The following is a 24,519-nucleotide window of genomic DNA, read 5'->3' on the forward strand; positions in this document are numbered from 1 at the left end:
ATATATATATTTTTGTGTGTGTGTGTGTGTGTCCTTACCCAAAAGCAGTGTAGTGCAATGCCGTGTCTCCATCTTCATCTTTGACCTCAACTGAGCTGTTTGCCTGCAGCAGGGCCTTCACCACCTCCATGTGGCCTTGGTGAGCAGCAACCTGCAGCGCAGTCTTGCCTTGGTTCTTGATATCCACCTGCCATGGGCACACACATCGTTGCAGATTCATCAGAGCTGATGCTAGTCTGGACAATAACTGAGCTCAACACAGAGTGGTTGGAAATAATCTGCACATGAATAACAACCACACTCGTCATACACTTGAACACATAATCCAAATAAGTAGTGTCGTCACAGCAGAGCTGAATGCAGAGATAAATATTTACTCCGACTTCACAGTGTGACTTTTTTTTCCTTTTTTCTTGAACAAAAGAAAAACATCTTAGGAAATTTCAAACATCAATTTAAGTAGTCTAGATCAACACTGAATGAAAAGTGAGTGCGACACAGCTACACTAACACACAGTGGCCAAACTGCAAGGTTTCAAAAGTATTTCGACACTTCGGTGTGTCACTGATGCACAAAAGGAGCCACATGTGACTCAGAGGTGTTTGAGGGATGCCATTTAGAGAAAAAACTCAATACGATAATGAGGTTGTAAAACCCACAGCCTATCTGAGGTCTATCTATAGCAGCTGGGTTTCCCAAAATGACCAGTTGGGTATTTTCTAAAAAAAAAAAAGCACATGTGAACAGGAAAACTTGAAAATTGCAAAAGACAGTGTAAACAATGAATCTCAGGTTTGACAGATGCCGAGAAAATCTGGTTCATGATGAAGACAAACTGCACACAGTGATGCACAGCAAGTCTAGAACCTCACTAAAACACAGGCAATGATCAAAGGGTGAAAAATGATGCCAACATTTTATTCTACTTTTAAACAACTGATCACTTATTGCTTTTTTTTACCCATATTGTTTGACAGCTTTTAGATTATGCCTTATTCTTCACCTGTAATCAGTTAGGAGTGACTTAAGCACTGTTACAAATACCTTCATAAAGAAAATATATTCTATATACAGCATGCCTGGATCAATCACTGATCTGTCCTTTCAAAACCAGTTTTACGTTCTGTCATTCAAACATGCAATTAATGCCTGGAATTATTTGATTCTTTGGCTAAGGTAGCCCATCTGGTTGTGTTGGAGATTTTTCCTCCAAACCATGGGGGAATTGTTGGTTTTCTCTATAATAATGTAAGGTCTCAGCCCTCTTGTGTGTGACCTGAAGATACATATGTCATGCTTTGGGGTTACATCAATAAATTATTGGACAGTGTTTCCACTGCCTGTGTCAGTGGGTGAGGGTGGAGGGGAAACCTTGTAAATCTGTTAACAAGTGAGTCCTATAGTTGAGTTTGAGTTGCATTTTTACATAATAGCACTGACAGACTGGAAAATGTCAGCCTATAATATTGCTGTATCTGGCTCAATAAGTCAATCAGACTTCAACCCAAGGCCTGGAGCCCTGATGTAAAGAGCTCTTGGAACAGACAGTGGACTGCAGCAAAGAGAAGGAGTGCTGCACTAACCTTGTCAGGATACTTCTGCACCAGCTCCCGCACCTTGCTGGCACTGCCATGCGCTGCCTCAATGACTAGCCGACTGGGATTGTCTTGCTCTGTGGACTGAGAGAGCAGCTTCTCCAGCACTGAGATGACAGTACCTGAACAGAGACAGAGTCAGAAAGAGAGGGAGAAGAGGAGGTGTAGGGGTAGGATGTGAAAAGGGAACAGAGGACAAAAGAATTACATTAGTTTTTTCCACTTCAATTCTAATGTCGCACAAGCCTTGCAAAAAAAAAAAAAAAAAAAATAAGCCATTCGAACTGGTTAACGAATGCTAGAATGAGTCAAAATGTCCCAGCATGCACTGGAATCTGACCACACACATTTGCAAACACACATCAGTCTGTTGTTAGCCTCCCATAATCTGAACTGAACACATAAACAGAGAAGATTTTGTCATGATTAAGAGACTGCTGAGAACTTGTGACATGATGACAAACGTGTCCACCTGCTGTCAAAGTGCAGGATCAGGAGATGCTACAGAGAAAATTTCAGAAAGAAGCATACTTTACACACTGCTGAAAAAAAACAAACAAACTTGATGCCACTGATGCCGCATGGATGAGAAAGGATGCGTAGCAAAGCTGAAATGAGGGAGAGTAGGGGGATAACTGAAAGCCTGCAGGAGATAAAGCTGGAGCTGGTGTGTTAGAGATGAGCCCCCTCTTCCCGGCAGAGGCCTTACTTCCAGATTCGTTGGGGTTCTCGGCCGTCATGAGGTTGGCATCCACCTCCACGGGTTGGGCTGAGAGGCACGCTGGGTTAAATGTCCATGTCTGGCCTCCAAATGCTACCCGTAGGTCACCATCTGCATATACTTTCAACACCTTGCCGACCTGGCCCAGCACCTATGAGAATAACACAATGAATAGGTGAGAAAGAATTGACAATGACAAATAAATGATCCTTACTAAACACCCATGTACAACCTAATTTTCATGAAGTAGGTCAGTCGTAATGTGATGACGTTAAACAACTGGATCCTTTACTTTTGCAAGTAGCACAGTAAACATTGTGCACATAAACAGGGAGAAACCTGAAACCCGGAATATAGAGAATGGAGTAAAAGGGCACTGGCATTTGCCAAAATGCATCGGAAAAGCATTAACTAACATCTAAAATGATGCCATGTTCCAACGTATCTGTATTAGTAAACAATACACAGCAAACTGACACATAAATCCTGACTAGGATATTCGCTGGCTACAGCGGAAGCCATGGAAAACTGGCTGTTGCCCCCGGAGGGTAAATCAACAGATTAGCTGGGTTGCTGGACTAAGTTATGAAACACTGGGTTCAAGTCAAAGTCATTCTTCAAAGCGATCATTACTTCACCAATTTATGTGACTCAAGTCTTCACTTCTGCACACAAGGTGAGGATTTTCAATCCAATTCTGAAAAACCACAGTAAGTTAGCATTAGGAGGCTACGAATATTATCAGGTAAAATGAGCATACAGGAGTCATGCTGTCTGTCCATTCTCCATGGCCAGCCTGCAGTCTCTTCACGCTCTCCATGTCCTCCAATACTCTCACTAATTCCCCAACTCCAAACGTGTTCACCTAAGGGGGAAAAAAAGCAGCCGAAGTCTAAACAAAGTAATTTAGCTGTAATAAACTGTGATATTAAAATAACAAAATAAGTAACGCAGTACCTTGGTGAGTGCCCCAGGATGGAAAGTCCAGCGGATATTGTTGCTGTACTGGACTCTGACATCTCCTCGGTCAGTGATTCTGTGAACCGTCCCAATCCGGCAAATGTACTGCAAACACAAATATGCTATTTAACCCTGGGTCTTCCTCTACATGGCTGTGACCTTAATGTCCCTTTTAGCAGCTGTGATATGAGAGTTGGATGCTCCATTTCTTTCTCCTCTGTTGCAACCTCCATCTGAGCCACTTATATAAATCTTCTGTATGCTGTGTTCTAGAGCCACGTGCATTTGAGGACATGTTTGTGTAAAACATGAAGCAGTTCATATGGTTACAATGGAAACCTGCTGGAAAAACCCAAGGAAGAGCACTATGTACGTCTGTATTGTATTAGTACTCAATAGGGAGTTATTTAAAGCTGCCTATAGTCAACCGGTATTATGTTTTTACTTTTTCTAGCGGAAGGCATTTGTACCTCTGCCATTTTGGGGTTCCACCCTCCGTGGCCCTCCTGCATCTGCCGTAGGATGTCTACCTCCAACAGACATTTGACCTTGTCACCCTGCTGGAAAGAATGGCCGTCTGCGCTCTCCTGACGCTGCAGCTCTGCGTGCTCTCCTGGATGAACAGGTGTCAGCGTCAACAAACAGAAACTGACTCGAATTTTTTTTCCTAAGCTAATGATAAAAATAGCTTGGGTTTAAAGCCAGTATGTAATCAGTTTCTCAGTGTTACAGTATTACAATGCCACACAGAAGTACTGATAAGCACTGATATACGACATACAAGACATAAGTTGTTTACATCAAGTTAAATCAAGTTTCTGAGCCACTAAATAACTTTAAACTTTCTAAGGAATGCATACTTGAATAAAGAAAGTCTGTCTTACCAAGTTTTGGTAGGTGATCTTTGTAATAGAAGCCTCCCTGGCCATCTGTCACATATTTCAGGTCTACCTTGCCCTTGTGGCCCATTCGGTAAACATTAGTGGTGCCATTAGACCAGGTGACACTGGCCACGCTGCGACCAGACTCGTTGTCCCAGCCACGAATGTCCACTACCTTCCCAACCTTACCCTCCCCACCTACACACACACACACAAAAGTGCAGAAACAAACACAGATATAATGCAAGAAACACCAGTGCATCAGTTTATGGGAAAAATGGGAAACAAATGCAGTGAAAAGAAAACAAGCTCAATAAAAGAAGGAAAGGTGGTTAGTTAGACGACCGTGGTGTGATGCAATGATCAAAAAATAAATAAATAAACATGAGTGCAAACAAAGTGAGAGACAAACATTTCATTGTAGGGGCTGCCAAGTATCACAGACATTCATTATGATTTTCTACAATCACCGTCAAACACCTGACAATTTCCTCTTTTTGATTTGAGTGAAACCAAAGGACCAAATAATCAAACAATAAACACAAACCACATTATTAATGCACGTGTTGTGTCACAGGATAATTTCAGATCCATACATCCAGCTGTATGATGTAAATAAATCCTTGCTATGCCATTTAAGTCATCAAGCTGCTTCAGCGCCTAAACACACCAACTAAACCAGTGACCTGTAAGACAACACGGTAGGCTGGGAAGACACAGAGCATGCTCAGTGTGTCTTTTATGCACTTAGAGCATACACCATTTAGGCCTGATGAGTGACTTAACCGAACCCCAGGGCACTGATTTCAAAGGCACCAAAAGGACATTTTGACTCATTCTCCTTAGAAAGAAAAGGGAGCGTTGCTATTCTCACAACCCTGGACCAAAAAAAAAAGAAGAAGTCTAAGGACACGTTGCCATTCTCTATTTCTTTAAAGGGAACGTTTACAGACTTGAATTTAGCCCATCGATGTGGAAGATTACTTTGAATTAAGATTTTAACTAAACATCAGCCAGCGTAGGCTGTTTGGATCTGAAAAAAAAAAGAACATGCAACAGCGAAGTCAGTATACAGTATATGACAGAGTTAAACTTCAGCCATTCGTGGAGGCAATAAAACACAATTCAATGTCTCATATATTCTTAACTCTCTACTTTATCTAAACTAATCTTTTTTATCTAAACTATGACCACAGACTTCAGGTGCAGGGTCTTTCTCAGTTTATGCCACTACACAATGATGGAAAAGAAAAGGCAAACATTCAAACAACGAGGACTCAACTGGGACTCTCAGAGACGCAAACAGTCAGGCACATCTGTGAGACAGACTTATATGAGTCACCCGCAAAATAAGTACACACAGACACATGCTAACACAACATCTTACAGGTTAATGAGTTGTGAGGTTACAATGTTATTATGGGCTGTTGATGGTAAAACACTTTGAAGAGGAACATTTCCACACTCAAGCATGCACAGAGTTTGCTGAGTTGCCAGGTTATTGGTATCATTAGCCCACACATCACTCACCATCTTGGTTGCCCCAGTCCCAGTCTGGTCCACGAACCACTTTAACCCCCTGGAAGATTCCTTTGAGGATGATTCGTGGGAGGTTCTGCCTCGGTGCCAGGCTCACCCTGTGACAAGAGCATGAAGACGCAGCTGAACAAACAATCATAGAAAATGCTGAAGGGTGCTAAGCAACCCCAAAACCTTCTCCAAATATGCACATTAGAAGTTCTAAAAATTAAAAATTAACTCTCTTACATATTTGTAAGAGTTTGGAATTAGTGGCAAGGCAAGTAAGAAAAAAATGTAACACTTGCAGCCAATACATTTACTCGTGACAAGAAAACATTTGAAGTTACACAAGATATGACAGTGCAGTAAAGAACACATCTGCCTGACATATCAAACAAATGCTACTCAAGGCTGTCTGTTCTGAGAAATGATATCTTACTTAGCAAAGGCCATTTTGTAAAAGGAATTCAAGGACTGTGAATAGCTATGCTTAATAATAACACACACACACACACACACACACACACACTATTAAAGCCACAATATTCTCAACACCATTAACCTTGAACACAATCTGACATAGGTGAGCTAGCCGTATCTACAAAATCAAACATACTTTATGGTAAAAATTTGATCAGATCTTGGTGCAAAAGAGCTGCCTATTCCCATACTTCTCGACGAGATCAAAGCCCAGCTTCCTTTCCAAGCAAACAGCTAATGGGATAAACTCCAAATCATATTAAATCCAGTGTGTTGAAAAGAAAAAAGAGCCTTGTGAGAGCCGTCATCCTCAGGGAGTCTCATAGAGACTCTCGTGCTGGGGTTTCGCTCAAAGTTAGGCTTGACTAACTTCACCCCCATCGCTAGCCAGATTTTCAGGATCCCATATGTGCCACAGCAGAAAATAGCAGTGCATTTTCCTCTTAAAGCTAACCAACAGTGAGTGTGGTCTGAGCTTAGACAGGTCTGTGCCGAGAATGATGTGTATCTGAGCACAGAGCTTTCAGCCTAATCCTAGACAGCAGAGCTATCAGAAAGCAGGGCACCACAGGGCAAATCATAGACAGTGCACGTGCTAGCATCCAGTACTATGTGCATCTAGATAGTTATGCACATGCATATACAACTTCAAACCATGAAGCTGCTAATAACAAATGCCCATTTCCTGATGGCACCATTCAGATTTAGTTTAGAAAGACTGGACAAACTTAAGTATCATGAGCACCTCTACTTATGACAACAATAAGTCAGCTCATTAAGACAAACAAACCTATTATGAAAACATGACCCATGGTTTTTTGAGAGCAGAGAAGATATAAACTGACAGATGTCCCCGTTTTCATGGACAGTGAAACACACGACCTCAGTGTTTCACATGTTTGTTTTTTCAGTACAGCTTCTCTTTCAAGGGATCAAGATTTCTAATCCAGCTTGACCAAATGTCAGCGCTGCTCACAGACAAGATGAGGATCAGGGCAAGAGACCTAAACCTACTGACACAAAAGCTGGATCAACAGTCATCCAAGCAATAGCCTTTGGTATTAAAGCAGTGTAATACACACAAGGATCTACCAAGCAAAGAGAAGTCACATCTGTCAGAAAGACAAAGCTAAACTACGTGTATGTGAAAATACCAGGAGTGTGTCATGCAAATGCATTCAGAGCTTGTATCTCAAAGCAAGTTTAAAATGTCTGTCTTGTTTGCATTTAGAGCCTTTAATGTGTGAGTTGCCCCTTTACAACTGTAAAAACAGCATTAGGTTCCAGACTTATTGGTGATATCTTTAGAAATAACATGTTTTGTCATTATCTAGTACGATACTTGTTTTAATCCATACTTCACCTAGTAACGTACTAATCTTAACACATTTGAGGAGCGTTTTAAACGCTATTTTGATAAGACTGGAAAGAAAAAAAAAATCATTACACATAGTGCTTAGATCCCTAACAAAAAAATGAAAAGGAGAGACAGCTATTTTTCCACCAGAGCTACAACTCTATTCAGTTCTGTCTGGAAGAGGGAAAGCAGCAGAAATCCCTGCAGGACAATAATGAGGATAGTTTGGTTGTAGCTTAAACATGAACACACAGCAGAAAACTGAGAAGTCAGGTGGGGCGGTGAAGGATTAGGCACTGATTTGACCCAATAGGTTCGCATGTGTGGTGCTTGCGTTGGGAGAGCCGATTAACCAGCTGCATACCGACCATCTCCTCGTAAACATATGGCACGCACATATGCTGCTGTGAGCATGTAAACACATGCCTCTTTGTACCATGTAACATATGAATCTTAACTAAATGCAGGACTCGGCAGGCTTTTCAGCGCATTCGGTACATTGCAAAATTATTCCAAAACAACAGCCAGAGGCTAATAACGACCAGGCTTCATGGCTTGTGAGCATAAAACTTCGCCCTGACTCGCTCCACATCTGAGACCTGTTAAAACATGTCTTCAAGGAAGTTGAAAATGTTAACATGCTAATCCTCACAGCTGAGAATGGTAACCATGCTAATCCAGCTAAATCTGTGTAATTACAATGGAACACTCATGTACAGTACATCCGGCTCAGCTCTCACACCACGTTTGTGACGCCGCTATTATATTGTCAGCATTCTGCAGCCGTTTATTACGCTGACCACCGATTGTCCCCTCAGGCCGCCGATAAGGTTTCTGCCAACGGTATGACAGTAAACTACAAATAGATCAAGCTTGCTTAAGTTGCATTTAAAGCCTTGCACATGTTTGACCCACATGAAAGGAGTCCCTCTTAACTAGCCCGAGCCCCAACTTGAGCTTCCTAACAAAAATCACAGCTGGCACTGCATGAAGTCACAAACATTATGAAGGCAAGTTAAATTTGTCCTTCCAGGCAAATATCAGTGTGTCCCATGACTGCCAGATTATAAATTCATCTTTTGAAATGCTGTCAGTGAAATATGGGTCAGTGTGGTCCGGAAATAAAGAAGTGCTGTGTGTCTAGCATCACATATTGTCGGCTGCTCTTCTACTTCATTCATTGGATGAGAAAAGAAGTGACTTTCATGTGATGATTTTCCAAATCTGTATCAGTGAGAGACAACAATTGCAATTTAATTTTTCCTCCGATTATACAAATCTCCCTTTGATAAGACTCCAAGATATAAATAGATAGCATTATAATGATATGAGAGAAAAACTGTTACTTATATCAAATGATTAAATGATCTTGGTTGTCTTGTATAATTTGCATTCACTACACTGGCTGTGTGCTGGCATTATGAGTAAGCTTGCACTGACCAAAAAGACTCCTCTATAAAAATGCTTCTGACATACATAAACAAAAGTTATTTCTAACTTCAAATCCAACCCAATTTATCACCACTGTGAAAAACACAACTGAATAACAAACAATAACATCTCAAAATTTGTTTTCTAAAAGCTAAAATTTCACTTTAAGGGGGCAGGGCATAATTATAAGCCAGTACATAGTTTTCAGAAGTTAAAGGAATGACTGGAATATTTATTGGGGCAACATAAATATATCTTGTAGTCAAACAACTGAAAATATGTTGAGTCACACTGAAGTTCACCGCCATCGAGAACAATACGTGGAACATTGTGCACTCACTCGCTGTGAGAGCCGTCAATGATAAACACCGAACCACTCAAAAGACAAAGAGCTTCGACCGGTTGGAGATTTCATCCACATCGTGACAGGATAAGGTTGGCTGACTCTGATAGGCATCAATATACCATTTGTATTTTTGATTCTTTAAAAGTCATCTCCCTGAGAGCCAGAATTGAGAGAGGCTCATTGTGTTATCACTCCATTCAAAAAGGTTGCAGAAAAGAGCTACAATTTCTAAATCTCATTCATATTATAAAGCCTAGTATTTATGAAAGGCCATTTCAAACATCTTTCAAATGGAGATATTAATCCCACAACATCCTATTTTAGTCTTTGAAATCTCTGTATTTTAAGATTCTGTATTTCTATTCTTCTACACCGCTTTAAATTAGCATCTACGTAATGTGCCATGATCTCAAAGAACCCACACATAAAAGGTTTCTACAGTATAAATAGTAACTAACAACAATGCAAAACTGTAACATTTAGGTTGACGAATCGCAAATGCTACTTACATTTACTAGCTCAAACAATTTAAAGGTGTTTCTCGTCTCAATAAAGTACAGCCTTATTTTCGGCTTTCTAAGTTTAGCCTTGTCTCACTTTGATGTTATGCACCCTGTATGAGATTGCAGCAATGCCTGTTTGGTAGATTTCAATAACAAAGGCAGGTTGCTACTTGAAATATATCACTACTATATATTTCCTAAAATCATTATCTTTGTTAATGTGTCTAAAGAAATCCCCAACTCAATGAAATAAAAAAAATGAACTGTCAGTGAGTATTAGTATTTACTTGCCCAGTACTGACAAAAGGAAGGCGCTGATGTTTTAACCCACATGGAGGTTCACAGAAAGGTTTTTATTCTGTTATCTCAATGCTGTTCACAGCTGAGCCAAACAAAATTTTGACCTTAATGAAAATCAATAGTTTTGGGGAGAAACTGAGGAAGGAAAAGAAATGAGTTCCAGCTGGTGTCAGAATGCTAAATGATTACTGCAAAGGCCAGATTTCACTCAGATGTGCAATTGATGTGCTGCTCCGGTACCATACCACCTATCCATAGCAGACGAGTACAGACCTGACCAAAATCTAAAATTCCACTTTATTAACAATACGTCTCATATTTAATTAATTAAAACAGGATTTCACAGATCAATGCAGGAAAAATCAAGCTGCACATTCATAAGCAAAGGTGTAAGAATGCATCTGTTCATCCCATTTTAAAATAATGTGCTGATTGTGAGACTTAATTTTTTTTTTTTTTATTTTAAAGGGTTTTAATAGAAATCAAGATTACCAAATTCTTGGGCCAAAAAAAAAAAAAAAAAAAAAACTTTTGAGAGGAAGCCATTTGTAAGAAGCCATGATTCATGCACCTATTCTGAGCATTTTTCGGGCAACAGACTCAGAGGAATTAAATGGAACTGTGTTGGACCTGGACGGGACTAAACTATAGAAGAAATCTGGGTCATACATATCACCTCGTTAAAATGAGAACAGGCCATCCAGCTGACATTCAGACAGTGCCTGGAGCAGTTTGGAGCTCTACTGTGAACTGATGCAGAAGAGTGAATTCTGAAGGGAGAACTCACTCCAGTAAATCTGGATACGTAGGACACTTGGAATCAGCTCACTAAACATTTATCCCCAGCAAGGAGGCGTGCAGTTTGCACGATGCCCACTTTTATACCACAGGTGTCTTGTGATGACATTCGTTAGAGTTCGTGCGGGACCAGCCATGCTCTGCTGAGGTCATTAGAATTGTGGCTGTGACACATCCATTTTTTAATGGTTGTGTCACCCTCAAATACTAACATCTTAACACATAGCACTGTAGACTAACTACAGCTGCAGCCAAAGCCCAAACAATAACAATAACGCTGAGGTACAACATCACAATCACAAGCAATAGTGGCCGCATGATGTTGTTCAGAAGACTCCAACCAGACCTACAGGAATGTATGAATTCCAGATTAAGATTAAGATTTGAGGAAGCCATTATGAGGCCAACACAATTTGAAAACAGCAAAGTAGCAAAGACACCATCATTAGAATTAAATAAGGATCAGCTGTGCTGGAGAGCGAGCAGAGTTGTACTCACGGCTGGGAGTGTGCTGTCTCGTAACGCTCGAAAGCGTGGCTCAGGTCATGCTTGTTGTTCATGTAACACTGGGTGCACAGGTCGTAATCGAAGCACACCTTGCACTTCCATCGCATTCCCATGATTCCATGCTTCTTGCAGCTGTCACAGATGATATTGGAATGACGCACCCCTGGAGTGGAAAGTGAGATGTTGAGTGGGCACAACAGGCTTGATGTTTCTTTTTGTATTTTTGTTACAAAGAAACATATGTTTTGACAGAACATGTCATAACCTTCACAGCAAAGAGGACACTACCATTCATTCCCCCGTGTCTAAGTCAGTGAAACGTTTAAGGCATACGTCACATCCTTGATGATGTTACTTATTGCAGAGGGTAACATCATGAGATGTGCAAAAACTGAGGCACAAACAGCATGTGCCTCAGGCCCCCCACCCCCTTGGCTCCTCATCTCTTCTCCTCCTCTTCTTTCGCTCCATTAATTGAAGGGCAAGTTTTGTGAGGCAGAAAAATGTTGCTTGAAATGGAGCAAAAATGCTAATGAGTCCTGCATTAATGTGTGTGTCATTCAAGTTCAAAACTGAGCTGGATGGCTGATGGCTGAAGATAAGAGATGACTTACTGTACCCCGCTTTCTTTAAATGGGCCAAGTAAAGGCTACGTTCACAAAAATACAAAGTGTGTAAAGAGAATGTGTGTAAAAATAAATAAATAAATAAATAAAAAATACTACATGGATCAACTACATGGATACATTTTTCACTTTTTATCAGAGCCTTTCAAGCTAGTGCTCGGCTTTAAAAATGCTGAATTATCAGGATAAGATCGAGTTCAAGCATTTACATAATTATAAAACAAATCCTGATCAAATGTTTTTTTTTTTAATTTAAAAGAAGTATTAGGATTATAATAACACTATAATTCGTAGCAAACAATAACTACCTACACAAATTTGAACCTATTAAAAGCTTGGAAAGTAATCTAACCAAAGGCAACATTTTATTTTGAAGGCGCTCTTGAACATCAAAGCTTCTAGCATTTTCCTAAGCTGGAAAAAGCAGAAATAACCATTTTAACTATGAATTACTGAAAGGACTGAAAACAATACAATAGCATAGTATCGTTTGGTATAATAACAAAACTACAATCACACTGGTGCCATGACTCAAAAGTTTCACAGCAGTTTCATATGACTCTAATGTAATCGCTTACCAATCTGAGCGTTATCATAAAGCAGCAGGTCATAGGCACCCTGGTAGCCAGTACGGTAGTTGGTTCTCGTGCCGCTGTCCCACTGCACCACCACCGTCTTGTCTGGAGTTGTAGTGCTGCCCTGACGCCCGATCTCCACCACAGTACCCACATGGCCCTCACCATCATCTTGGTTTCCCCATTTCCAGTCCAGGCCGCGCACAACACGCATGCCTACCTCCATGCTGCCTCTTTTGGGGCCTGGCCGACAGGCTGAGGGCAACGTCTGAGGCCTGGCAACGCTGTCACGTCCGCTGCTGCTGCGCCTCCGGGGCTTCTGAGGTGCAGAGCCGGCTCGTGCCGATGGTACTGCTGGTAAGGACGGCACAAGGGTTGTTTCCGGGAACAGATCAGGGGTGACTGAAGGAAAAAAAGGATAAAAAGCATTGAAAGAGCAGTCACAGTAAAATGCTCCAAGTACAAAAGAAGTTGATACATTCCACTCCTGCACCAGTGTGTTTTACTACATGCCTATCAGTGTTTGCTTGGGGACTTGAATAGCAGCATGCCATACGTCCTATTAATTTCTTAGCAGTGTTTTACTCTTAGTGGTGGATCATTCACTGGAGGTCTTGCTGTGCATGATGGCACACTTGTGGAGAAAGCAGCTGGACATCAATGCTATGCCCTCCTGCGCTAATCAAGCCCTGGCCGGATATGTGCACATGTACACACACACACACACACTTAATTCCTTAGCAGGACAACATATTGGCCTCATTCTTGTCCTGAACGTCAACTCATAAGACTGAGCTAGTAATCATGGGGCAAAAACTGAAAACACATAAGGTGAGATCTCTGAAACAAACAAAACAGGCATCTTTTAAGTGACATAAACAAAGTTACAATTTAACAATGAACAAAACTCTGAGTTTATGTAATTGCTAATGAGATAAGTATTTTGTCTCACAAAGACTGGCGCTACTGGTCCAGATACGATCAGGGGTTAAGCCATCAAGTTGAACTTCCTTATACGGGGGTTTCTTAAACACAGAGTTAATCACAAGAAAAATCTTACCCACACTCCCCTAGCCTGGGCTTGTTGTCATATTCTTCATGAACAAGTGAACACTAAGCTATAACAGCAAAAAAATCAAATGCAAAAAAAAAAAAAAAAAAAAAAAAAAATCTCACAGTATTCCTCAGTAAGTAGGGAGTAATCTGCCTAAATCTCCTTAATTAAAAAGAAACAAACTTTTGCCGTAGGCGAATAAATTAATTTAGGTTGTTTTTTCAAAAGAAACCAAAAAGATTAAATTTTGTCTGAAGGAGAAAACATTTCACACAGCTGACTGAGTACACCAGTGGTTTAAACTGATGCTGCTGGGTGTTGGAGACTACAACTACAAGTAAAAGGAAGTGGCATTTACAGTAAGGGAAAGCTTGAGTCAGCAGCACAGAAAGAAACTTCTGCTGGAGACCATGATCATCAGCACACATCTAATTACATCCATTAATCACATGTGGCACATCAGATCTACTCTTTTATACACCACATCATTACATCTCCATCACAATTTAAAGTATTCCTTGTTTATTAAAGCAATGCTATTTAAATATAGTGTGTCTCAAATAATTACCAGGTCCTTTCCTACAACATGCAATTCAATAAAGAAGAATTTGAAGATGTCATATCTTCAGTTCTTTGGAAGTACACATTCTTTTGGTTGCCACACACACACACACACACGGCCTGCCTCCACATACAGCACTACCAAAGAGGCCTCTTGTCTTGCTGTAATGGAGAGGAAGGAAATTTACTTAGACAATGCAGGCATTGTAACTTGATTGCTTTGGATTTCCAGGAATACCAGTGAGACAACAGCCCTGGACTTACCAATAATGGTGGTAGACCCTAAATCAGTCATTATTTTATACCCCTACAGTTACTGACACAAACAGAGACACCAGTAACAGCAGTCACTAGTAGTGACTGGTTAAACTGGAAGTCAGAACAATAAACAACGCAATAACAGCTTATCTGTGGCATATCAGGCATGATATCTGACGACAATCTCTAAAAGATGATGTGGGTAGTCCATAACTTCCCTGTTCAAAGAAACTATTATTTTAAATTAAGCAGATGATGAGATTTAAGCTTTTTCTATGAACAGCTCAAACAGAGAAAAAATAAATAAATAAATGATCTTTAAATCCACAAGTCTGTGCATATTTGTGGGGAAAAAATCCTTAAACTTTCCAAATACCCTCCATTATTTGTTCATGTTTACACCCAACATGTCTTTTAATATTGAGCCTAATAATACACCCATAGTGTTTATTAAAAGATAAACAAAAACCTTTATATAAGAGGGCGGACAGATGTTTGTAAGAAGCTGAGATTACACTTGCACGCTTATTGAGATTACAATGTCATTTAGGTGGTGACTGCTTAAACATAAGGGATGTAGGGGATAAAAGGAGGAAAAGCAGGCTGCTTATACTCCATTTTCTGTCCAACGTGACAGCTTAGCCTCTTTTGTGCACTGAAACAACATCCCAGTTATCTAATATTTCAGCGTGCACAGAGAGGAGCTGTGAGGGGCAGTGGACAGCCTTCATGAAGCTTCCCAGCATTCTGCACATGGATGCAAGTAAGAAAAGTGCTGGACGACAACACAATCCTAACTTATTCAGAGCAACAGAGTCAAACTGAAACCCTGGAGGTCAGTATATTTATACCACAGTTAAATCTGCAGTGAAGCTGAGTAAAGAAAAAGCAGTCAGCTGTCTTAGCATTCAGTGTTAGAAGCTCTGTATAATAATAATAATAAAAATACCAACCTATCACCTACATTTAAAACTGTTCTGCTATCCACACATAACCCCCCCCCCCCCCCCCCCCTCCCCCCCCCCCTCCAATACCACCCACTCCACAGCCCCCTCAGTGTTCCAGAGAACCCAGCGTGACTACTGATATCTTATCATTATTAAATAGTGCAGTACTGAGAAGTAGACTAAAACATAGTGGATTCACTGGATCGCTTTACCTACGCAACTAGGTCATTTCCAGTTTCACAATTTAGTGCTGAGGAAGGTGGTGTTTTTGCCTGTGGAAAAGCTTCATGAAGATATGCACAGTGTGCACAAACGGTGAACACACAGCTAAAAGCTGTACTTGGCAATAGGGCTGGGCGATATGACCCAAAATTCATATCTCGATATTTTTTAGCTGGATGGCGATATAAGATATATATCTCGATATTTTTTTTTAAAGCCATAAGTTAAGAACAAAAAGAGAGTTCCTAGTCACACTGTGTCCCAGATGTCACACGGGCACTTTTATTTACATACAGCGTAGATGTACATGAAGAAATTACTCAAAAATAAATTATCAGCATTTATTAAATAATCATGGTCCATAAATAAAAGAAAACAATGTTGTTTTTGTGCATAACAAAAAGCTCACAATTGTGCAGTCAAAATGTAAACTAATAGACGCTGAGCATAATAACAAAGAGACAGATTTCACAGCTGCACCACGTCTCTGAACAGGTCCTTATACACACACAGTACGTATCACTCCGCGAGGCTCCTCCTCGGTAGCCGTAATCCTCCGACAATCCATCAAGCGGTGCAGCTCTGTAGCTTAGCAAAGTCATATTAAAACATTTTTTGACAGATTGCTGAGCACCACATAAAATCGGTTCGCGGTCAGTAAGCACAACCAGAATTCATACATAAGGCGCACTGTCGATTTTTGAGAAAATGAAAGGATTTTAGGCCGTGCAGCCCCTCCTGGCTGCATGTCGTTAGCGCGGTTAGCTCGCTAACACGTTGACGCCGTCCAGCCCCACGCACGGTAACTCGCTAACGGAGATATTCCGCTTTCATCTTGTCATTGCCTGCAGGTGAAGCTAAGGGGGAGGGGGGAGTTGTGTTCAGTGAAGGAGAGGTGAGGCCGAGTAACGTTGCGTAGAGACAAAAGTGGACGAAAGAGAGGTATACCTGCGGCTCCACAAGTATAATTATAACGTAACATAGACTATATCGATATAAACGATATTGTCACATCTTATATCTCGTATGAAAATATATCGATATTTTTAAAAAACTCGATATATCGCCCAGCCCTACTTGGCAAACATAATTAATAAAATATCGCCATATTCTTTAATCCCAAAGTATTTTTTTTTCTTTTATGTTGGCAGACGGTAGCTTCCAGCCTTCTTCTCAACACACCAACTGCAAAAAAAAAAAAAGATCACAGAATCCCAACATCTTAGGCAACAAAGCTGCTGTTTAAGAATCCTGAAAATAAGAGTGAATCCTGTTGAAAACGAATCACCAGCCCTCAAGTGAAGAGCACACTTTTACCTCATGGAAACATTTCAGAAAACGGTGACTACCACCTTATGCTTGACAGCAAAGCGGTACGGATGTAAAAACAATTCAGCATGCTCTTCTATTAACAGCTTCATGCAACTTCAACTTTAAAATTTACTCTATGTTTTCATGTATTACTACATCTCATATGTAATGTTGCAAGGCAAATACAAGACTGTGCCAACAGACTTAATGATGAAATTTACTGTCAGACTTTACTACTTCATTAGTGCTCCACCAGCCAAAATTCTGCTCAGGGACATACAGACAACAGCAATTAGTAGTTGCACAGTACCAATACTGTGTTTACATTTATAGACATATTTTTTAAAAATCACCCACAAATACATTTAAATAAATACCAGACAGACAGTTCTTTCAAACCTAATCAGCGCCTGTAGTGTCGTTTATGATAACAGCAAAAAAAAAAAGGAGTGAGCTCATGGCATGACTTTATGCATAATGTAGGACAGAACAATAAGCTTCTCAATGGTGGTCTAGGTTTGAGAACACACAAAAGATTGTAGCCACAGTCTACGAGTTTTACAAAGCATTACAACCAATAACAATGTGAGATATTCTGAATCATAGTTTCCAGATGTCAAACTCTGGAGTGTCACCACATTTCGACAACTGCAAGCGTATATCTAATTAGAGCGAACAGGTGCAGGTGCAGCATGAGCTCTTTTATTCCAGAGGTCGGCTCTCCAGCGCGCATTCCTTGTACGTCTCTCTATGAGAGGCGCGGGTGAAGGCAGTCATGACAAGGCTACCTGTGTTGCTGAAATGTCACTGCCAATCTGCGACAGAGGGCTAAGACGGCCTGGATTACAGATCTCTGCCTGCAACAACAGATGGCCTAGCTTCCGTCATACACGCTGCTGAGGGCCAATCTGGGAGAGTAAGGTCCGTCACACAAACAACAGGCAGACATGCCAAAATTACACACAGCAAAAACAAACACACACATTTTTAAAAAAAAGTAACAAAAAAAAAAACAAAAACAAAGAAAAAATCCTCATTGAATTATTATGTGTAGCAGCTGATCACAAAGCAAACAGCAACACTATGTCTAATTTATTTGTGCATGTATGTTGTTTGTAAAAGTAACTCAATGCTAATAGCACCCTTAATTGATTTCTTTATCTCATACAATAAATACAGAAGTTGCAAAGAAGAAAGATGTATATATTACTCACTGGTGATATTTCTTCTGCTAAAAATAGGAAATGCTAGTCAGTTCTTCTGTATTTGTACCATTTTTATTAACTTATTGTTTACTGAAATAAAGTTAAATGCAATACAGCATAAAAAAATTAAATAGGAGAAATGATACTGATAGATACTCTGAGATTTTTTGCTGTTTGTGAATATTAACATTCACCTAAATGTATCATTAAATGAAGTGCAGCTGGGAGCAGGCAGCGATGGTCATAAATCGCACTGAAAAATAGTCCATGATTAGAGAAGCATTTCAGAATCAGTATTAATAGTAAACACATGTCCCCACTTTAACTTAAACAAAGACTGTTACATAATCTTCAGAGATGTAGGCCCACAGCCTGATAAGCTATCTGAAGACATCGATGAAGCAGATACTACATATTTACACTTCTTTATCCAACCATCAGAAAGACCCAGTCCTGCCCTCTACTCACTGAGCAGCTTCAAAATGGAAAATGAGTCAGGAGTATTATTATTGGCAGAGCCAGCACCATCAGATACGTGCTACTGTGCAAAGCTGCAAAGGCCCAGTTTGGCTGCGCGCCCAGAGACACATGTTCAAATTGGCTTATATCCTCGATTTCATTTCTAATAACAAGAGCCCGTTTGCCTGTACTGATATTCCTTTCATCACTGTCACCGGACCAAAATGCTTACCAAAGTGTAATCTATACACAAGAGTTTAATATCAGCTTTAATATCAGAAGTGAGTAAAAGCCTGCTGGAACTAGTTTACGTCAGAAACATCTGGAGGCCAGAGGAGTTGCGGGAAAATCAATAAGGACCGTGAGTAAATAATACCTGTACAAAAAGATTTCTCCAGCTTAGGTGTCGAGATTAAAAGAGAACTCTCAGTTCACCGTTTCAGGTTTCTGCTTGCCCTAGCTTACTTGACATAATCAAATGAGAGCAGGTCATATAGACTTAACAGATACACCAATCTCACAGCCTCGCTACAGATATGAGATATAATATTGCTCATTTTCTTCTAACAGCATTTCCTGACCACTGCGGGCTTCCTCAGAAGGACAACGATCCTTGCTACACAGCAAAAACAGATCTGCAGCAGAGTGCGAAACACTACAAAGAGCACAAGGTGTTGATCCAGACTGACTGAGCATCCACAACAACAAGCCCAACCCACAAAAGACCCCAGCCCAAAATGAACAGGATCCATTATTGTTTGAAAATGTTTAGTTTTACAGAGGGCATATGCCTCAACAAACAGATACTAAAAGTAAGTATTTCCTCTATATTTATACATTTAATCATTTCAGCTGTACATTTTTTTAAAGGTGTAGTTTTTATTTTAATTTTAGGTAACTAAATGTTTTTAGTTACCGGTCTTCACTCATCACTATTCTCCTTGTGGCAGTCACACAGGACATTACCTAAGGTCCTGTATCCATCCCCTCATATGTCAGAGCTATCGCCCTGCACAAGAGGAGCCCACTATATTATATTATTAGGCAGGCGATTTTAATATTGTGGCTCATCTGTGAAGATCTTCAGTTCCACAATTCCAATATATGATGACCATGCACCTCTTAAAACAAATTCACACTAAACTCTTTGTTCAAAAGCATACTTAGAAAGCTTAATGGCTACAGCTTGACTCTCACAGACGTTTCCAGATAAGAAAACTTCAACCCTAGAAACTTTTATAAAAGACATCAAAAAACTCTATGACAGCACTGTACTAATCATATTATACCGCACAATAATGATAGTCATACTCACTTCCCATGATCTTTAGTCCACTTTTGAACATGTCAGCAGCTGTAGGATTCCAGTTTGCTGTGACACCTCAAGCTTCAACTACTTTTATCCAGGATCTACTAGCAAGACCATGTGAAAGCTCCAGTCACCCCACTACCCCACCTTTCTAGCACAGTCTCAGTATTTGGTTTGCTGTGAACTTTGATCTTTGTTTTGGAACATGCAGTTTCTCTCTCTCTCCCTCTTTTTTTTTGGGACAGATGACAGATGTTGCTCAAGAACTACATGCGCCTGACGCCTTATCTGGGGTGAAAAACATACTGATTCGGTAAAGAAATAACTTAAAAAACAAACAGTGCAAATCCCACAAGAAGACTGTTTTTTTTAGGTAAACACATTACTTTGTGCTATAATGAGCACTGTCACATCAGAGGTACGCGAAAGCTTTGATCAGTTCATGTGTTTGCCAAGGGTGATCTTTCATACAATGAGCTGAACTCACACAAGTGCAAGTCCAATCAGGGCCGGCATAGACCTTAAATACATCATTTTAAAAGTCAATAGAGAGTCACATGTGACTACTTGCATTTGATAATTTGATTTTGTATTAATGTCACCTACAAAAACAGGGGGACATTAAGTCTTACCCACTGGCTATACCTGGCTCGCTCCATTCTCGTCTTAAAAGCTAAAAATCTATGCAGTATTCTCCGCATCACAAAAATCCTCTCTAAAAGAGTCTACTTATTCGACATTTTTGACAGCACTCCCTACAGCTCTGTAGTCATTGCCTATACTAATACTGTTGAAGAACTGTGATTGGCTTCCCTGTAACTAAAATTAAAATTACTTACTCAACGTTGACACCTCATACTGAGATTATTGCAAGATCATTGCATCTGCAGGTCAGGACAAACATTTTTCGTATTGTGATTGTCACCCAGCTGTTACACAAAGAAAGAAAAACATACTGGCTGAGTGAGGTAAAGAAAAAACCTACACATAATCAGCGCAATTGACGACAGGCCTAAAGTACAGAATCAATGTGACTCAGCATTGATTCTGTACTTTAGGTATTTGTATATCAAAACATCCAGGCTGTACTAACCTCACCTGAAACATATGAACTTTTAAGTCTTATCTAGGCCAGTGTCCATTTATTTGATCGAGTTTAGTTCGCTTCACCAAGCACGCAGTGTTGTGACAGCTACTTCTAATAAACGCAAATGCCTGTGAGATGGGGAGAACAGTGATTAAACAACCGGCATTTGTGAATCGACACACTAAAATCCAAAAGCACTTGCATTACTTTGACAACACGTACATTAGCGTGATGCAGTGCCTGCAGGCCAGGACAAACATGTTTAGCCATTTATGTGACAGATTGGTTATAATCAAACAAAGATAGCAGCAGCCAAGCGGCCAGATGTCTGCCTCAGCACGACTGCTAGCTTTACTACAGATTGCAAAGACATGTGGCACAATTGTAGTAGCATGGCCGTGGACACATGCTGGCTGCATGTATGTTGCACATGATCAGTTTCTCTGTCTGGGAGCTAAACTATGAAATCAGGAAATATGTCTACCATATATTGCTGGGGTTTGAAATATGAACAGAATGACAGAATGGATTTCAATATTTTACACAAAAGGCAGGTAGCATTGCTTAAATGGACATCACTGAAGCTGCATCACTTGCTACATAATGCATACCCCATTTAGCTGGTTTACCTGTTGGTATAGTGATGTGCAGCAGGGTGAACACAGAGACCGACAAAAACAGGAAGGAGAGGAAGCAGCTCCTACATCCTGCTACATAAAAACATCAGAGAATGAAAAATAAGCTACCAGTGGTCCCACCAGCTTCCAGCAAGGAAAATATAAAACGCCTCTTCAGCACTGACGCCTCGTTCTGATGCACTCCCTGAATGAACCGGAGGAAGGAGGAGGAGGGTATACTGGGGGGCGGAGGAGTAGGACAGCCAGCATGTCTTTCAAGAGATATCATATGCACTTGCAAGCAGACTTACAGAACCAGCATCCTTCTGTAGTGTACAGACAAACAGGCTGTAGAGGATCAGAGCTGAAGGAAGAGGAGAGTGCCTTGCTGCTGGAGGATGCAGCCAGCATTTAGTCCTTTGTGCGTTGTGTCAGCAAGGATTACCGCCGTGGAGGAGGAGGAGGAGGAGGTGAGAGGGAGGAGGAAGGCCAGGAAAAGCGGCTGCCTGATGAGCGCTGCATTCAGCTTGACGTTCCCGTGGTCTCACATAAAAAACAGGCCAATGGGCTTTGCTCTGTAAAGGCTTCCTCTGATGCTATACTCCATCACTGAGGGACGTGAGCATCGGCAGCACGCATGTGAAGCTGACACGCTGTGTTTACAGAAACAAAAAAAAAAAAATGCAAAAACACATGCGCATCAAGCTCTGCATAAGGATGCACAGCCCTCTCTTTCATAGCCCGTGGGGACAACATTCGCTCTACTGCCAATAAGCAGACAAGCAAAGGACACAGAGCAGGGGGGAGGGGCATATGCTTCAGGGGGAGGGTCTGGATATTGTGTTTTGTGTTGGGAGATTGCTCAGGGAAATGGAAAGGGGTGGGGCTGGTTATGGTTTCTGATGAATGGGCATCTGCCACAATCCTCGTTTTTTGTTTTTTTTTTGAGTCGCAAACAGGTTTGTGCAACCACTGCTAGTCAGATAGCAACACCAGCCCAGAGATTCCTCCAAGCTCACACTGAGAAGAGACGGGCATTTGTGTGTGTGTGTGTGTGTGTGTGTGTGTGTGTGTGTGTGTGTGTGTGTGTGTGTGTGTGTGTGTGTGTGTGTGTGAGAGAGAGAGAGAGAGTAAGAGATTCCCAATGCTTTCCTAGCTTTGAACAATTATCTTCCAATGTGGCTACAGCTGTAGGAGACATCACCAATATGGATCCAAAAGTGAGCCAATGACACTCTGTCCATGCTAGCACACACATGAATGTACAGATAGTAATGCCAAGATGCGAAAAGACAAGTGCAAGCTTAGGAAGTACTTGAGACCCAGCCATATAATGAAGTTTATTACACCACTCTTGTAAACAAAGCTCCTGCTGTCTGTGTAATAGACATATATATATAAAAGGAAGCATTCAGTCACCCAGTTCCTCTTCCAGCAGACGCAAACACACACAAACATGTCATCAGATGTCACCAGACTGGGAGGACTGCTGAAATAAAAGCCTCGTTAGAGGCTGTGAAAAAAGATGTTTTAATATAGCTGCAAGACATGTCTGATCAACCAACTGTCCCAGCAGGTACACTGGCTTTATTTAGAACCTTGATTTTATTACAAAAGACAACAGGGAACAGCAAACACATTTAGCACTGCAAAGAATCAAACGCTCACTTCTATTTATGTCCTGGGTACTCAGGCCTGGAGTATGAGACCAAGGCGTCCTCACTGCTCAGTCCAAATGCGTGCCATGAATGCAAACATACTACAGATGAAACGGTATGGAAATTTAGTGTGATGATGAAAAATTATGAATGTTTGTTTTTCCACAGAGTGAAAACATTCATTCACTGTAATCATTTAAAGCTCCAGCACATCAGCCAAGTCTGATACTAGGTTATATCCAGTGACCCCCACCCCCCAGGAGTAATTCACAAAGCTACAAATTAGTCTTTAGAAAACTGTAGAAACTGCAATGAGCCCAAGTGGCATAAATACAGAGGAGGCTGTATCTGATTTTAACCCGTTTCTCCAGTTGCAACCCCTTTACAAGCGTAAAAACAAACAAATGCCAGGTTTGAAATAATAATATTTTGGTCAGATGACTTAACTATGCAACATGTTATGGTAATCAAAAGCTAAATAGAGCATGCAGACATGCAATTAATCTGGCAGCAGAAGAATCATGTGTAATTACAAGAGTGGGTTAAAAAAAGCCTTCTCAGCAATGCTCTCTGTGTTTCTGGACACCACAACCAAATCTGATTAAGTTTCCCCTTACACCCTTAAATGCAAATATAGCCACACTTTACTTTTTAGTGACACCCATCAATCAATTTCTTGACAGATCACAATGGCAGCAGGAAAGCTACCACAACACACAGACCACAAACACCCAGAGGTGGTCCAAGACCAGATGAGATCTAATAGCAGCAGTGTGTTCTTTGTCCAACCCAGGGTTTCCCCAAATTTGATGTGCCCAAAAAACTCAAATGCAAGGCAGTAGGGGCAATCCTGATCAGACACGGAAATCACTTAAAATGGTAACACAGGACACAATGGAGAAGCAACTCCTTCCACAAATTGGAGCTCTTTATCTTGGCTCACACTCAGCCCAGCCACTCCACAAAAAAACAGTCATTTTGGCAATTTACATTAGCAAATACAAGTACACTTTTAGCTCAGGATAACAGAAATAGTGACAGTTCAAACCTTCAACCTCAACCTCACGCTCCATTTCACCATCACTAGCTGTAAAAAAAAGATTCAGAAACACTGGAACGCCTTGGACCAGCTGATCCTGGCAGCTGTGGTTTTGGAAATGACAGAAAGCTGTTCCCAAAGGGAGAGCCAAAAGAAGATTTAGAAGACCGAGTGAGGGAGGTATTACCAC

General features: G+C 40.8%; 1 protein-coding gene across 5 annotated transcripts in view; it reads right to left on the minus strand.

Moving 5' to 3' along the window:
- Positions 1 to 24,519, minus strand: part of mib2 (MIB E3 ubiquitin protein ligase 2) — a 39,181-nt gene that overhangs the window by 12,907 nt on the left and 1,755 nt on the right. The window contains exons 1-11 of one of the 5 annotated variants that reach the window (XM_085444849.1): positions 21,944 to 22,356; positions 12,606 to 13,004; positions 11,393 to 11,564; positions 5,689 to 5,795; positions 4,162 to 4,356; positions 3,748 to 3,890; positions 3,275 to 3,382; positions 3,078 to 3,182; positions 2,306 to 2,468; positions 1,585 to 1,718; positions 39 to 187 (exon numbers count right to left, since the gene is read on the minus strand). In XM_085444849.1, the coding sequence (XP_085300975.1) occupies positions 39 to 187; positions 1,585 to 1,718; positions 2,306 to 2,468; positions 3,078 to 3,182; positions 3,275 to 3,382; positions 3,748 to 3,890; positions 4,162 to 4,356; positions 5,689 to 5,795; positions 11,393 to 11,564; positions 12,606 to 13,004; positions 21,944 to 22,043 (1,775 nt within the window). In that variant the 5' untranslated portion in view covers positions 22,044 to 22,356. The other 4 variants (XM_085444853.1, XM_085444851.1, XM_085444850.1 and 1 more) reach the window with 4 other exon arrangements.

This window comes from Copadichromis virginalis, linkage group LG20, assembly GCF_057382275.1.
Source record: "Copadichromis virginalis isolate Kocher_CV1m ecotype Utaka linkage group LG20, C_Virginalis_male_GT1.1, whole genome shotgun sequence".
Taxonomy (NCBI): Eukaryota; Metazoa; Chordata; class Actinopteri; order Cichliformes; family Cichlidae; genus Copadichromis; species Copadichromis virginalis.